The sequence below is a fragment of the Oryctolagus cuniculus genome, chromosome 9 (assembly GCF_051225735.1).
Source record: "Oryctolagus cuniculus isolate XC-2025 breed Fujian yellow rabbit chromosome 9, ASM5122573v1, whole genome shotgun sequence".
NCBI lineage: Eukaryota > Metazoa > Chordata > Mammalia > Lagomorpha > Leporidae > Oryctolagus > Oryctolagus cuniculus.
Genome location: NC_142875.1, coordinates 114,342,579 through 114,358,379, shown reverse-complemented (window position 1 = coordinate 114,358,379; position 15,801 = coordinate 114,342,579). Strand labels below are relative to the sequence as shown.

General features: G+C 38.5%; 1 protein-coding gene across 1 annotated transcript in view; it reads left to right on the top strand.

The window, feature by feature from the left end:
• The window catches only part of SLC15A5 (solute carrier family 15 member 5), a 106,472-nt gene that overhangs the window by 48,498 nt on the left and 42,173 nt on the right, over positions 1 to 15,801 (top strand). The window contains exons 4-5 of the mRNA XM_002712626.4: positions 5,134 to 5,354; positions 10,094 to 10,280. Of these exons, the coding sequence (XP_002712672.3) occupies positions 5,134 to 5,354; positions 10,094 to 10,280 (408 nt within the window). The remainder of the gene's footprint in view (positions 1 to 5,133; positions 5,355 to 10,093; positions 10,281 to 15,801) is intronic.

Here is a 15,801-nt window from a genome sequence, read left to right as displayed (position 1 = left end):
TAGTCCAAGCCATCACTTTCTGTTGCCTGTCTCCTAGCTTCCTCTCTGTCCCCTAAAATCCAACATTCATGAAGCTATCAGGGTTCCAGAGTAGCACTCTTTAAAAATATACATCAAGGGGACTGGTGTTGTGGTCTAATGGGTAAAGCTATTGCCCATGTTTCAAACATCCTATATGGGTGCTGGTTTGAGTCCCAGATTCTCCACATTCAATCCAACTCTCTATTAATGGCCTGGGAAAAACAGCAGAGGATGGCCCACCTGTTTGGACCTCTGATACCCATGCAGGAGACACTCCTGGCCCCAATCTTTGACCTGGATGTTGTTGCCATCTGGGGAGCGAACAAGCAGATGGAAGAGTCTGTCTCTCTTTTTTTTTCTCTCTCTCCCCCTGTTTCTCTCTATAACTCTGAATATCAAATAAGTAAATAAAATCATATATGTATATATGTATGCATCTATATGTACACACAATACACACATACACACACACATACTTCACAGGGCCAGTGTTGTGACATAGATTAAGTTGCCACTTGGGACATCAGCATCCTATGTCAGAGTGCCTGGTGTGAGCTCCAGTGCCCCTGATGTTGATCCACCTTCCAGCTAATGTGCCTAGGAAGACAGCAGAAGATGGCCCTGAGACCCTGCAATCCACATAGAAGACTATAAGGGAATTTCTGGCTCCAGGCTTTGGCCTGGCCCAGACCTGGCTCTTGCAACCATTTGGGGAGTAAATCTGCAGATGGAAGATTCTCTCTCTCTCTCTCTCTCTCTCTCTCTCTGCCTTTCAAATGAATAAGTAACTCTTTAAAAATATATTTATACAGGCCGGCGCCGCGGCTCACTAGGCTAATCCTCCGCCTAGCGGCGCCGGCACCCCGGGTTCTAGTCCCGGTCGGGGCGCCGGATTCTGTCCCGGTTGCCCCTCTTCCAGGCCAGCTCTCTGCTGTGGCCAGGGAGTGCAGTGGAGGATGGCCCAAGTGCTTGGGCCCTGCACCCCATGGGAGACCAGGAAAAGCACCTGGCTCCTGGCTCCTGCCATCGGATCAGCGCGGTGCGACGGCCGCAGCGCACTGGCTGCGGCGGCCATTGGAGGGTGAACCAACGGCAAAGGAAGACCTTTCTCTCTGTCTCTCTCTCTCACTGTCCACTCTGCCTGTCAAAAAAAAAAAATAATAATATATATATATATTTATACATTACATGACTATTCTTCTTAAGACTTTTTAGTGGTTTGCCATACATTGATGATATATCTCAGGCTCCTTACCTCGTCTGTATGGTCTGACCTCTGACCACCTCTTGGACTTCATCTCTTTCCAAACTTCTTCTCACTGAATTACTGCCTCATTGACCTTTTCTGTCTGTCCAATCTCATTTTTAATTTGTGATATGACTTTTATGTTTTTTAATTTTATTTAAGTTATATAAGTTTCATGTATTTTATACATACAGATTTAGGAACATAGTGATACTTCCTACCCTACCCTCCCTCCTACCCATGCTCCAACCCTTCTTCCTCCTCCCTCTCCCATTCCCACTCTTAATTTTTACAAAGATCTATTTTCAGTTTACTTAATGATTGTAAGGTTAACCCTTAACTAAGTAAAAGAGCTCAACAAATAGTATGAAGAAAAAAAAAAGCAAAACACTGTTCCTCAATGGAAGACACAAGGGCTGTAAACAATCATCAGATCTCAAAATGTTCATTTCACTCCAATACATTACATTTTAGGTAATCTGTTAGTTATCTCGAATCAGGGGAAGCATTTGATATCTGTCTTTTTGGGACTACGCAGGTCTTTTTCGCTTATTTTCAGGCCTTCAATCCTTGGGCCATAGAATTGCCTACTATTTTCCTATTTGTGGTATCTCTCCCTCCACAAAGAAGACTTGAGAGTTTACAGCTCTTTTTTACTGCTATATTTTCAGGACGCAGAAAAGTCCCTGGGTCATAGTGATTAATAAATACACTGAACAAATGAATGATTACATTCAAATTTCTTTGGTATCAGTTATACACACTTGATGTACTAGCTAGTACTTTAAACTTCTTTTCATACTTTTAGGTTTTTGAGCATCTTGTTATATTACTCCTTATCAGTGTATCAGATACAATTTTATTTTAAAAATTCATTTTCCAAAGTGTATATTTAATTGAAACCTGAGCCACAGAGTAGCACTGAACTATGAACTGTTTTTTACCAGCATGCAACAAAATAAATACAGATAATATGAGAAAACACATAGAAATATTTATGGAATCACATTTTATGTCTGTTGAATCTAATAATAAAAACATCAAGGCTTACATTTTTATGCCTTTATTATATTTTTAGATATTTCATTTTTATTGTGCTTCACAAATATATTGACCATGACAACTGAGAATTTTGGAAAACTGATGTTTTAAGACAGTTTGAGGATTACTATTCTAAACCACCTCTCTTTGGAATTAATATGACCAAGGCTGGTTTTCTGGTTTAGCAGGTAAAGCCACTGTCTGCAATACCAGCATCCCATATGGGTGCCGGTTCAAGCACTGGCTGCTCCACTACTGATCCAGCTCCCTGCTAATACCCTGAGAAAAGCAGCAGAAGATGGCCCAAGAGCTTGGGCCTTTACCAGCCATGTGGAAGACCCAGGTGAAGCTCCTGGCTCCTGGCTTTGGCCTAGCCCAGGGCTAGCCATAATGGCCATTTTGGGAGTAAACCCATGGATGGAACATTCTTCTCTCTCTGTCACTCCCTCTTTCTCTATAACTCTGACATTCAAATAAATAAATAAATAAATCTTAAAAAAAAGAAATAATATGATAGCAGCTAGGGACTTTCGACCTACCTGTTAAGATGCACTTTTTAAGATGTTCATATCTGATATTGGAGTGCCTGGATCAAGTCTTGGCTCTGCTCCCAATTCTAGCTTCCTATAAATGCAGCAAGATGGCAGGTGAAGGTGCAAATAGTTGGACTGGCTCCTAGCTTTGACCTTGCCCAGCCTCAGCCCTTGTGGGCATTTGAGGAGTGAACCTAGCAGATAGGAGCTTTCTCTCTCTCTCTCTGTCCCTCTCCCTTTCTTCTCAAATAAATAGAATAAAATAAATTACTTTGGAAAAGAAGTAATATGATAGCAATACTTAATTGCTTAATAAGGTTATAATTTTCAATTTATCATGCGTTAGGAGCAGATCCAAATTTATCTTGCTGCAAATAGTAATTTTTTTCTACCAAAAGAATACTGAGTTTAAAAATACAATACAAGTTAGGAGGATGGGGAAAATATTGTTGGAAATAGTCTTTGATTCTGCTTATGGTTATCATTTAATAATAAAGTCTATTTGAAATAATAGAGGAATCTGAATCAATGGTACTATAATTGTAGTATCCATACTGTACTGTTTTGTAAGAGTTGTGCAGAGAACAGGCCAATGAGCTACAGAAACAAGACTGTGAGGAAGCGTGAGGGAGTTAAGCATCCCGGCCCATGCCTGTCCAAATGCAGTGTCTTGACTGTTCATCAGCACAATCTCAGTTCTCATCTTACTTAAACCTTAAGTAAACTAAGTGAAATAGGAAAGTCTCATAATAGAGCCATTATTTCTGCAGTAATAAAGTACTTCCTTCCTAAGAGATATAAATCGTGGCTGTTTACACACAGGTGCTTCTGTTCCCTTGGCCTTGGTCCCTGGGCCTTGGTTCTGGGCCCTCTTCTCTGGCAATACTGATGGTGAAGAGAGGCAATAGTAACTATAGATACGAGCCCATCTCTTGTCAGTAATTATCCCTGAATACTTCCACATGACCTAAACACACTTCACAAAGGCCACCAAAAAGCCACAACCACAATCATTCTTGGTCACTACCAATTTGGGCTGGATTTGATTCAGTGACTTAGAGGTGAAAGGCTCCATATTCAATTACCAGGCCCCCAGCTCCCTCAATTAATCAGAGGCTGACACAATGGGTCTATCACACCTCTTTAAAAAAAGGACTAGACCAAATCAATATAATCACTTAATAACTATACAAAGAAACATTAATAAATAGTATTTAAATATAAATACAAATACTCAATGCTATTTAAATACAAGACATCAGAGTGCATTATATCTAGAGTTTTATTATAGCATACTTGAATGCATTCAGAAGGTATACTTTGAGCTTCTATAACAAGCTTCTTTGGAGAAACTCAAATGCTTTCACTTTTATTACACCATTTATCCTGCAGTTTTGTTTCTATATAGTTTGTTGAGGGATTTATCTGGTCAATTGGAGTACTATGATAGATTATATCTATTATGATGGCACAGGTGAACTGCTCACTAAACAGGGATCTCTTATCTGTCATTGCATCAAGAAGTCCTAATGAACTCAAAGAAAAGGTGGAACTTGAAAGATCATAAAGGAAGCAACAATGAGGTTGCAAATCACTAGCAGTCAGCGACTACTGACGTCCTAGGCAATAAAATGTTTCTGATACTAACACCATAGCCATATAAACTCAGAGGAAACTACTGGAAAAGTCAAAAGCCAACGAATCCAATCTGAACTTTTAGTGACACTATCAACATGCATAAAGTCATTTAAAGAGTTCAAAGTTTAACCTTATGTCTGAAATTCAAGGATAAAGTCAAGGCAGAGAATACATTTCCCTTCATCTCCATGTCAAAATAAGAAACCACCCTCTACCCGCCAAGGAAAGTGAGGACTATTTATATAGTGATTTATATTTTAAAAAATAGTATGGAGTTCTTTGTATTAAGGATATAAAAGAAAGCTCAGGTTATCTTATTCATTAATAAGTTAAAGTTAGAGACTTCTGAGAGATTCTGAAATCCTTTACTTTGGTGTTTTATTTTGTCACCTTTCTTCCCTTTTTAATATGTTCCCATTGATCTTACCTTTTTCATTTTTTACATCAGCTGTCAGGCACCACCCTGCGCTGGTCATCAGGATGCCAGAATCCTTGTCAGAAGCTTATTCCTTTGAATCCAACCCCTTGGGTGCTAAAACCTTCTCAGTCACTTTTCTGCCCTTCATCCTTGCAATTGCCATCTTTCTAATTGGCATCTTGGAAAATGGGAAAGCAATTCCTATACTAACACATAATCTCTCCAATTATCTGCAGGTTGTTCCCTCCTGACAACATGTGGGGTGTTTGTTAATGCCCTAAAAACATGCTGCCTGCAATTTTACCAGGGTGGCAGAGATGTGACAAGCTGGTTAGACCATGCCAAGGAAACAAATGGTGGCTGCTACAGTGAACGCCACGTAGGAGACACAAAATATTTCTTTACCCTCCTCCCTCTCTTCGTGTTTCAGCTTCCATACAGAATGTGCATGGTGCAGGTAAGGAGGGACAATGGATACTATGTCAACAACACAGTGATCGTGTGGTACCATAACCAGTCGCATGTATTTTCATCCAAAAGCATGCTTCTTATGCACAGTCGGGTGGTTACCCCACAGATGCTTCTAACCATTGTGGGCGTTGAATTCAAGAGCTAAGAGGGGTAGGCAGGGGCATACCCAAGGATCCCTGGGTATGTGTTGCCTTTGTACAACTATAAATGGTCGTCAGTGGGTGCAGACCACACTTCAGAGTGCAGAGGCATAAGGTACAAAAAAAGCAGACAAAAACATCAAATCTATAGGCAATTACCAAACCTCCCTTTAGCCAAAGGTTTTGCTTTCCTCCCTCATTAAACCTTTAAAAAGTGGTACTAACAAGCAACTAATTTGACTGATTTGAGCACCACCTTCGCCGTACTCTGAAGTGGAAGTACTAATGAGCAACTGATTCTCTCTCCACCCACTCTATTAGTTCCTTGGGGAATCAGTCCCTGTGCTGTGAGGAAATCAAAGGGAAAACACTAAGCCCAAAGTATCATTTCCAGATATAAGGAATTTAAATTTTTCTTTAGTGTGGTTATAGTCAAAGACAAACTTAGAGAAAAAATAAATGATTATAAAAGTCTGGGCAAATTTACGACTTTCTTGCTAACTCCTAACTTGGGATTTAGAAGGCAAATGAATGACTTATAGTCATAAACAACTACATCATTTGGTAATGATAAAGCTTAGGCTTAGAAAAATTATGTGATATTTTCATAGAGCTGAGAGACGAGGTGGATAGTAGGCCCTAGGTAATAGTAGTGAAATGAAAAGTGGAATTCACTCTATGACACTTAGTAATGCTGACTCCATTACATCAGAAGTTAGCAAAAATATTACCAAAATACAGGCCCAATCCATTCCACTGCCTTTTTTGTACATCCTGAACGTTAAGAATGTCTATTGCATTTTTCTATGGTAGAAAAAAAATCAAAAGAAGAATAATGTTTTGTAGCACATTAAAAAAAATGTGAAATTTAAATTTCAGTGTCCTGAAATAAAGTTTTATCAGAACCCAACCATACTTATTAGTTTGTCTTATCTATGCCTGCTGATGCTCCAGCAGAATTGAGTGACTGCTACAGAACCCCGATGTGAACATGATTGCTCTCTAGTCCTTTATAGAAAAGTTGACTGAACCCTAGACTAAACCATGCATGAAAGCTGGTCTCATTTAGGAAATTTAGCCTCTTTCCTGACTCAACAAGAGAAACAGGCACAAAAACAGAATATAACTAAAATATTTTAAATCTCATGAAAAATAAAATTAAAAGATAAGTTCATTTTAGTGCAAAAAGTTCAAATCAAGGGGTCTTCAAAAAATTCATGGAAAATGTATATCATGATAAAAATGCTCAAAAATTTCATTTTTTGTATCAAAATTATCTTATCATTTACTTCTATTTTCCACAAACTTTTCCATGTATCTTAGTATATAGCCCTACTATCATAAAAACTTCTTAAAATAGGGACTAGTGTTGTGGTGTAGTGGGTAAAACACAGCCTGCAATGCTGGCATCCCATATGGGTGCTGGTTCAAGTCCCAGCTGCTCTATTTCCAATTCAGCTCCCTGGTAACGGTTTGGGAAAGCAAAGAAGGTGGCCCAAGTGCTTGGGCCATGTGGGAGACTCACTCATGTGGGCCTGGCCTTGCCCTGGCCATTGTTTCCACTTGGGGAATGAATTAGCAGATGGAAGATCTCTCTCCCTCCCTGTCTCTCCTTCTCTCTACGTAACTCTGATTTTTAAGTAAATTTTAACAAAAAAATAGTAAAATAGAAAAACTAATAGGGAGTACAAATGTAGCAAGTGATCCATAGCTAATCTTAAAATCTCTATACAAATGTCCCATATTTTCAATTTAAAAAAAAAAAAGATTTATTTATTTAAAAGTCAGAGTTACAGAGAATGAGAGAGGAATAGACAGAGAGATCTTCCATCTCCTGGTTCATTCCCTAGATGGCCACAATGGCTGAGGCTGGGTCTCCCATGTGGGTGGCAGGGGCCCAAGCACTTGGGCCATTCTATGCTGCATTTCCCAGGCAATTAGCAGAGAGCTGGATTGGAAGTGGAGCATCCATATTGGATGCCAGCATCACAAGTCACGACTTTACCTGTTACGCCACAACACTGGCCCCTCCAATTCTTTACGTTCATAATGCAATAACACCTGATATTTCTTCCCACTTAGTTGGAGCCTTCCCTGAAAATTATCATATATGATTTAATTAGAAATAAATTATAAGTTTTGGCAAATTAATTTTAAGCATATTATCACATCTAGATGACCTGCTTATTGCAAACAGTAAGAACTAATATTTATTGGTCACGTGTTATGCATAACATCTTCTAACAGTATCTAATCATTGCAGCAAGCCTGTATTACTAGTAGTATTATCCTCAATCAGAGGCTCAAAGACAGTAATTTGCAACCTGCTTGTGGTTACCTTGCAGATGCATGGCCGAGCGGTCATCTGAGCTCAAGGCCAGTATTAAGCCCCATGCCTTACTCTCACATACAGTACCTCTTTTGCTCTGGAATACAAATCCCCGATACAGACTATATAGGTTGCAAAATTATACACAGTGATATTATACTGGGAACTTCAAAGAAAATGTTAGACTACACTTTTCCCGGGAGGCAGAAGAAACTTCCACCAGGATAGGCTGAGACTAGCTTTTTGCCCCTGGATGAAATAATCACCATTACAAAGGCAATCAAAGTACCAAGAATAAAACATCATAGCGTTCCATATTTTAGATTTAGTAGCCATTATTGACCTTCAGTTCCAAGACATACATTTAAAATATGTTGATATTTCAGCCAATAAGGTAGCCATTTGACATTACTGGCCACTCAGAGGTGAAAATGAATCTCTATTGACAGCAATTACTTTTGAATACTCAGAGGCTTGTATGAAATAAAAGTATTTAAAATTTTAAAAGGGGATGATTTCAGAACTTGAGGCAGAAGCAGAAATGATTTCAAGCTTTCAAGACACTGGAGCCTTTTCTTAGATTAGGCAATATATTAATATTGCTTCACTAAAGATTAATAGTACATTTGCCACATTATTAAGTTAACAGGTCTCTGTGTCTGTGATTCATGCCGATAATAACTTTATTCCTATTAACAGTAATTCTCGTTTGAAATCAGTAACAGAAACTTCCAAGTTGTGCTGGGAGCCTTTCAGTCTTACAGTTGTTCTGCTGCCAGCACTTTTTTAAAAAACACATCACTCATTTCCCTCTGACTGGGGGATCCATGCTTAATAATTTTATTGAAGTAGGGCAGAATTAGCTGATGTTCCCTTCACTCTTGTCATCTGTTCCCAAACCAAATGACCTTTGTTTATTGTCCTATGTTTCAAATTGAAGATCAGAGGATAAATTATCACCAGGAAACGTTTCACCTGGATAGAACCTCAGAGAAGGTGTATTCCTCTTCTGTGTGTAGGCAGTCAACAAAGCAACTAGTTCATTTTATAACTGGTGCACTTATCAGCCATGCTGACTCGGTGTCTCTGATTCTGTGTATACCTCTCAAGATGTACAACTGATGGAAGAAGGTTTCAAATGAGAAGCTACCATGAGGATGTTTGAGCAGGATTGCTCTCGCAGAATGGTGCTAAGGCAGGAATCCTGACGCAGTTATTGTTGTGTAAGAATAGTTTACAGAATCTGTTCCTCAAGGAGAACAGTTGACTTTTTGTCCATGCCACTCAGTGACTTTAGGTGCTACTGAGTATTAAGAAAGTACTATGTACTAGTACTAGCTATAATAATGATATGATGATTGTAATTAAGTTTATGAATTAAATAGTTCCCTTTCTTATATCATGGCTTAATTCTGATATTATAACCTATCAACAGGCCTGAAATGCATGTTAGTAATAGGATTATACTTAGCTTTGGGGTTATTTTTAAAAATGAAGGAATTCTAACAATTTGAGGTTTGAGGGTTTGAGGTGCAACAGAATCTTCTTTTAAAAATAATTCTTATCTTTTAGTTTATTATGCAAACTTTTTTCACGTAATTCCCTTTGCTGTATACTAGTATCATGAAATTAAAAAGAGGGCCAGAAAGATTTTCTTTCATTTTATTCATGTTACTTGGCTCACATTAGAAACAAAGTCAACCCAGGAAGCCCACAAAGACAGCTCACAACAAATAATGTGTCCACACTGGGCCCTTCTTCCTAGGGGGGGGAAAAGATCATTCCAACCTATTCTGCCACCAAACAAATGTACTTAGGGAATCTATCACAGTACCAATTTTTTTTTCATCAGTGCAAAATGAGAAATCCTTAATATGTTGTCCTTGGCTTTTGCTTTAATGTTCATGAAAAAAAAAAAAACTGGTGCTTAGATTTAAAACTTCAGTTATTTGATTTGTTACATGTTATCTTAAGCACAAAACTAAGGTCACCATTACTTCTCATAGGGAAATTAAGAGATAGAATGGCAAAAGGGAACTCCACAAAGATTCAGTAGTGTTGTCTATAGACTAAACAGCTGCTGCTGCTAGAGAGAAAGATCAAGTTGCAGTTGAGACCTTGAAAAGCTCAGGAACCTCTGACTCATCAGACGGAGGTGAAGGGGTGGGCGGGGATGGTGGTGCATCAGGCAGAGAACACTTTCTTCAACATGAAACCACCTTTTTAATGCCTGGGTGCTTTGCTCCTCGAATACAGATTCCTTCAGGATATTATCTGCAGACCATGAATTCCAACCTGCTTATGGATGGATTCCTTCTGCCCATCGCAGTTATGAATGCCATCAGCATCCTACCTTTCTTAATACTGACACCACTTATGGAGTATTTCACCACCTGCCTGTTTCCTTCTAAGAAAGATGGGCCATTTCTATCAGCATTCATTAGTAAGTAAAATTTATCATTTCAAGTGAATTGTTTGCAACTTGACAAAACCACTCTGTTAAGATCTAAATAAGTAATATGTTTCTGAGTATGATCAGATTTTGACAAGTTGGATAGAAAATGAATTTTGGGTAATAACATCCAGTTTCCTAAATCTCTATCTGGATATCAGTGCCCCTTTCTTTTAGCCTCATCAGAAAACACACCTGATATAATGAGACGATGAAATTTCCAGCACCCTTTATAAAAGGGCTTACCTATGTTCAACTGAGGCAGTCCTTGATACTAGCTCAAGGTTAAATGTGTTCTTACAAATGAACATATTTAATGAATCACCAAAAATAGTTGTAATTGCTGAACTGGTAGTAAACTTTATTAAAAATTAGTATCATTCTCACAACTTCACTATAGTATTTTTCATCTAGTACTGTATGTGGCAATGATTTTTGCAAGATTGTAAGATTTTTTAAGTGAAACACTTTAGAATATCTTAGAATACAATCAATAGACCATAAAATAAATTTTACCTGATTGAAATGAGAGAAGGAACTCTAAGTCCATTCTCCTCTGCCTAATTGTGTTCCTCAAGGCATTATTAGGGAACAGGAGAACAAAGGCTGGTAGAGTACCACCAGTCTCAATCTAAGAATAAGTGTTTTAACACCTACTCTGCCACTGGTATACTACTAGGTGTCTTTTTCCTTAATATTTTCACTAAGGTGCATACCCTGGATCAATCTTTGGTCCCTTCGTTCTGTAAGACTTTTGAAATCACTCAGGATGACACTCATGCCCGGAACATAGCCCTTACACATAGGGAAAGCTCTGTAAATGTTAGCTATTATTAGGAGTTGGCCTTTGCACAGAACACCTCTCATTGTGTGACAGGCACAAACAGAAAGCAAAAGGAGTTTGAAACTCTTAAGAAATATCATGCAGTGGTACCTAAAGTTTTGCCTTTTACTTGAGAAATAATCTCATTGAAATAGTCAAGGTCAGGCATAGAAAGGATCCTCTTGTTCTTAATCTCTGTTTTAAGAATCTATGGAGGGCTGAGACCTGCACTGTGGCACAGCAAGTTAAAACCCTGGCCTGAAGTGCCAGCATCCCATATAGGCACCGGTTCTAGTCCCGGCAGCTCCACTTCTGATCCAGCTCTCTGCTATGGCCTGGGATAGCAGAAGATGGCCAAAGTCGTTGGGCCCCTGCACCCATGTAGGTGACCCGGAAGAAGCTCCTGGCTCCTGGCTCTGGATCGGCTCAGCTCCGGCCGTTGCGGCCATCTGGAGAATGAACCAGTGGATGGAAGACCTCTTTCTCTGTCTCTACCTCTCTCTGTAACTCTTTCAAATAAATAAAATAAATCTTAAAAAAAGAAAAAGAATCTATGGAGAGGTCAGTGCTGTGGTGTAGCGGGTAAAGCCACCGCCTACAGTGCCAGGATCCCATACAGGCGCCAATTTGAGTCCCGGCTGCTCCTCTTCCAATCAAGTTCTCTGCTATGACCTTGGAAAGCAGTAGAAGATGGCTCTACTCCTTGGGCCCCTGAACCTGCGTGGGAGAACCGGAATAAGCTCCTGGCTCCTGGCTTCGGATCGGCATGGCTCCAGCCATTGCGGCTATCTGGGGAGTGAACCAGAGGATGGAAGACCTCTCTCTCTCTCTCTCTCTCTCTCTCTCTGCCTCTCCTCTCTCTGTGTAACTCTGACTTTCAAATAAATGAATAAATCTTTTTTAAAAAGAATCTACCTTAAAATCTTTTAGACACACATTTTTTTCCTGTTTTTCTGTTTACAGAGGCCACATTTTAGCACATGGACTTATCAAAGCTGTCAACCAGATGATTCCACAAGACTTGTTTATTCTGGGTAACAACGCAAAATGACTAAACTCACCTAAATGTACTTTATTATCTTCAATTGCAGATGCCCATAGTACATATCTTTTTCAATTTATTTCTTAATCCAGTAACCTTGACTTTGCTTCTGGTAATAGGCTTTAGCAAACTATAAATTTCAATAGATTTTGACAACTCCCAGATTTTAAAAAGTGCTTTTTCTGTTGGCCAGTGTAGAAACCCAAACATAAGTAAGTCTTTAGTGAATGTCCTGCATTATCTTGGACACTTTGAAAAAAAGTTAAATAAAAAAAATTATGAGCCGGCACCGTGGCTCAATAGGCTAATCCTCCACCTTGCGGTGCTGGCACACCAGGTTCTAGTCCTGGTCGGGGCGCCGGATTCTGTCCCGGCTGCCCCTCTTCCAGGCCAGCTCTCTGCTATGGCCCGGGAGTGCAGTGGAGGATGGCCCAAATGCTTGGGCCCTGCACCCGCATGGGAGACCAGGAGAAGCACCTGGCTCCTGGCTTTGGATCAGCGCGATGTGCCAGCCTCAGCGTGCCAGCTGCAGTGCGCCAGCCACGGCGGCCATTGGAGGGTGAACCAATGGCAAAAAGAAAGACCTTTGCCTGTCAAAAAAAAAAAAAAAAGAAACCTTAAAAAAAAAGTTATGAAGTTATATGTGTGTAGCCTCAATGCTCCTGAAACAGAATGAGTAAAGGAGAAAATGAGTGTAAATTTAAACTGCAAAACGCCAAAAATCTTGGCAATCTTTCTCAGAAGCATGAGATATTATGTGTGAGCTCCCAAATGATGTTTAATTACTAAACATGTAAAACTCTGAGTGAATTTATTATACAACATTGCTAAAAGAACTAAATTAGAAATCTTCCCACCCTAAGAGTCAGAAATCTTAAATTCAGTATAAATATGAGTAACTTTCTCCTGGACAATTCTCCACTCCTGCATATTTGAAGTCATGTCTATTCTTAAAGAAGAGTAGTTTGCTTTTCTGAGGGAAGTTAGACACAGTATCAAGTGTATTGTTTAATGTTGTTAATGAATTAATTATTCCCCTTCAAGATGGTAAGAAGACCTGTTGCATAAGAAAAAGGAAAAGCTAGATCTACTTCAAAAGAAAACCAAGTTGTATTACACTGGGGACAGAATACTGAATTCAGTTCTTCCTGAACCAGACTCCATTCATTCATTCATTTGCATATTTGTTCATTTATTTGCATAACATTTTGCTAGGGAATATAAAAGTGTGATGATACACATCTTCTAACTAGATATTTGCTTGTTTTCCATATTCTGGTTATGATTATGGAAGATTAACACAAGACATGAAAGTACAAACGTAGGGTACCTTGATACTAATTTACATAATTGAATTAAAATTCTCTTTCACTTTGAACTTAAGTGTCTGAAAATGGGGGTGAAGCACATAAGTTTATGAATTATGAATGAACATGTATTTATGAGTTCCTGACTTGAACCTAGGCACCTTCCTGTGTGTACTACAAATGATAAAACATCATTTAATAGATGTAGAGTCACAAAGATTGTGTCATTTGATATCAGGGCTTCTAATTCTAAGGCCACTGCATTATTATTATTATCATTATTATTACTATCCTACTGACCAATATGTAGCAGTCAGATTATAGAAATTATCAGTGTTAACTTAAAACACTGTGATTTCCAACCAGCACTCTGAAGTATATGGAAAGCTCCTTTTGTCACCTCAATGAGCAGTTACTCCATCTACAACCTTGTTCCCTTCTGTATTCAGCCACACCCCTTCCAGACAGGGTGATGGTTAAGTAAGAAGAGGGTGAAAACAATGCCAAAACCCATTTGACATGCAAAACCCCAGCCAAGAATTCATCCCATTGGTCAAACTAGAAATTTAATAAAGGAAAAGGATTTTTTAAATTAGTTTATTGTCTTTCTCTAAATTGCAATGTAACAGACGTGCTTATTCAAGAAATGGTATTCCTAAGTTCATCACCTAATGAGATCAAGTATCCAGGGTACCAATTATTTTTTAATTATTAAACTTTCCAGGATTGTGAAAAGCAAAGATTTCGTGTGCTCAGAATGTTGTACAAAGGCTTTATTTTCCTAATACTACACTTGAGTAGATTTATCTTTTTAAAATTCAACTTTAATTCACTAAGAATCTAAAATTAATGATATCATAGTGATTTATCCTTTGTCATTATTGAGCATACTCCATTTTAGCCTTTTTCAGTTTAAAAACGTTTACACCATGAGTATTTCCTTTTCGTAGCATTAATTAAAATCCTGCAGTATGTGGCGTTCAGCAGTTAGTGCTGACATACACAAGTATTAATCTGACTAAAATTGGCCTAATTAAGATTGTTATTAAGTCTTACACAAAGCAGAAGTGTACAACACAGTAGGTAGCAATTATCTTGGCTTTCAAATAACATTTAAATTGAAATACAGATGAAGTATATCCAAATATTCTCCTAACTTTCCTCTTTTAATAATTGTTGTAAGATTGTTTTTAAAATTTTTCATTTGATAGGCAGAGCAAGAAGACAGAGAGAGAGAGAGAGAGAGAGAGAATTTTCCCATTCATTAGTCATTCTCCAAATGCCCACAACAGCCAGGACCTAGTCAGGCAAAAGACAAAATCCAGGAACTCCATCTAAGTTGTTCATGTGTGTGACAGGGACCCAGCTACTTGAGGCATTATTTGCCACCTCCCAAGGTTTACCTTAGCAAGAAGGTGGATTGGAAGCAGAGGAACACGTGATGTGGGATGTAGATATCCCAAACAGCAGCTTACCACTGCACCACAAAGCTCACCCTGGAACACTCCCTTTAAAAGAAAAATCTGAGCAGTCTGTTGAAATCTTTACTTAGTATATACTAAGTTGATCTTCTGTATATAAAGATAATTGAAATTGAATCTTGATGAAGAATAGAATGGGAGAGGGAGTGGGAGATGGGATGGTTGCTGGTGGGAGGGAGGTTATGGGGGTAAAAGTCGCTATAATTCAAAAGTTGTGTTTTGGAAATTTTTATTTATTAAATAATAGTTGAAAAAAATAAAAGAAAAACCTGAAAATTCAACATGTAACTAAAGGTTGTATATGATACAGGTTAGCCAAAGTGTTGGTTTGTTTAGACATAACCACTACTGGTTCTAGTAACTGGCAGTCACATGAAGTCCCAGCTTTGGTTGGAACCAAAGTGATTGATAAACTAAAAGCAAAGTCAGGGATCCACTTACTTTCATCATAAGTAGGGTTATCTCAGGAAAATATTACTTTTTTCTGTGTAGTTTTCAAACTGATACATTTTCCAGAAATATCAACAAATACCCTTGAAAAAATACTGGACTGGAGGAATTGTCAAACACCAAAAGAAGTAACTTATAAATAAATCATTATTCAGTTATTCACTTAATCTTTTAAAAAAAGCACACTAATGTTCTTGGTACTTTAAGTTGACAATATTGGAATTAAATTTGAGATGAAGTAGACTATCACACACCACCTGATGCAGTACCTGATGCCTTATAGAGATTTATTTGTATATCTGATTAGGTTACCTGTTCCAATTCAGTATTTACATCACAAACTGAAGCTCCCTCTGTTGAAATAAGTTCCAGTGGTCTAAACAAAAACAAAAGAGAGAAGGTGGATTGC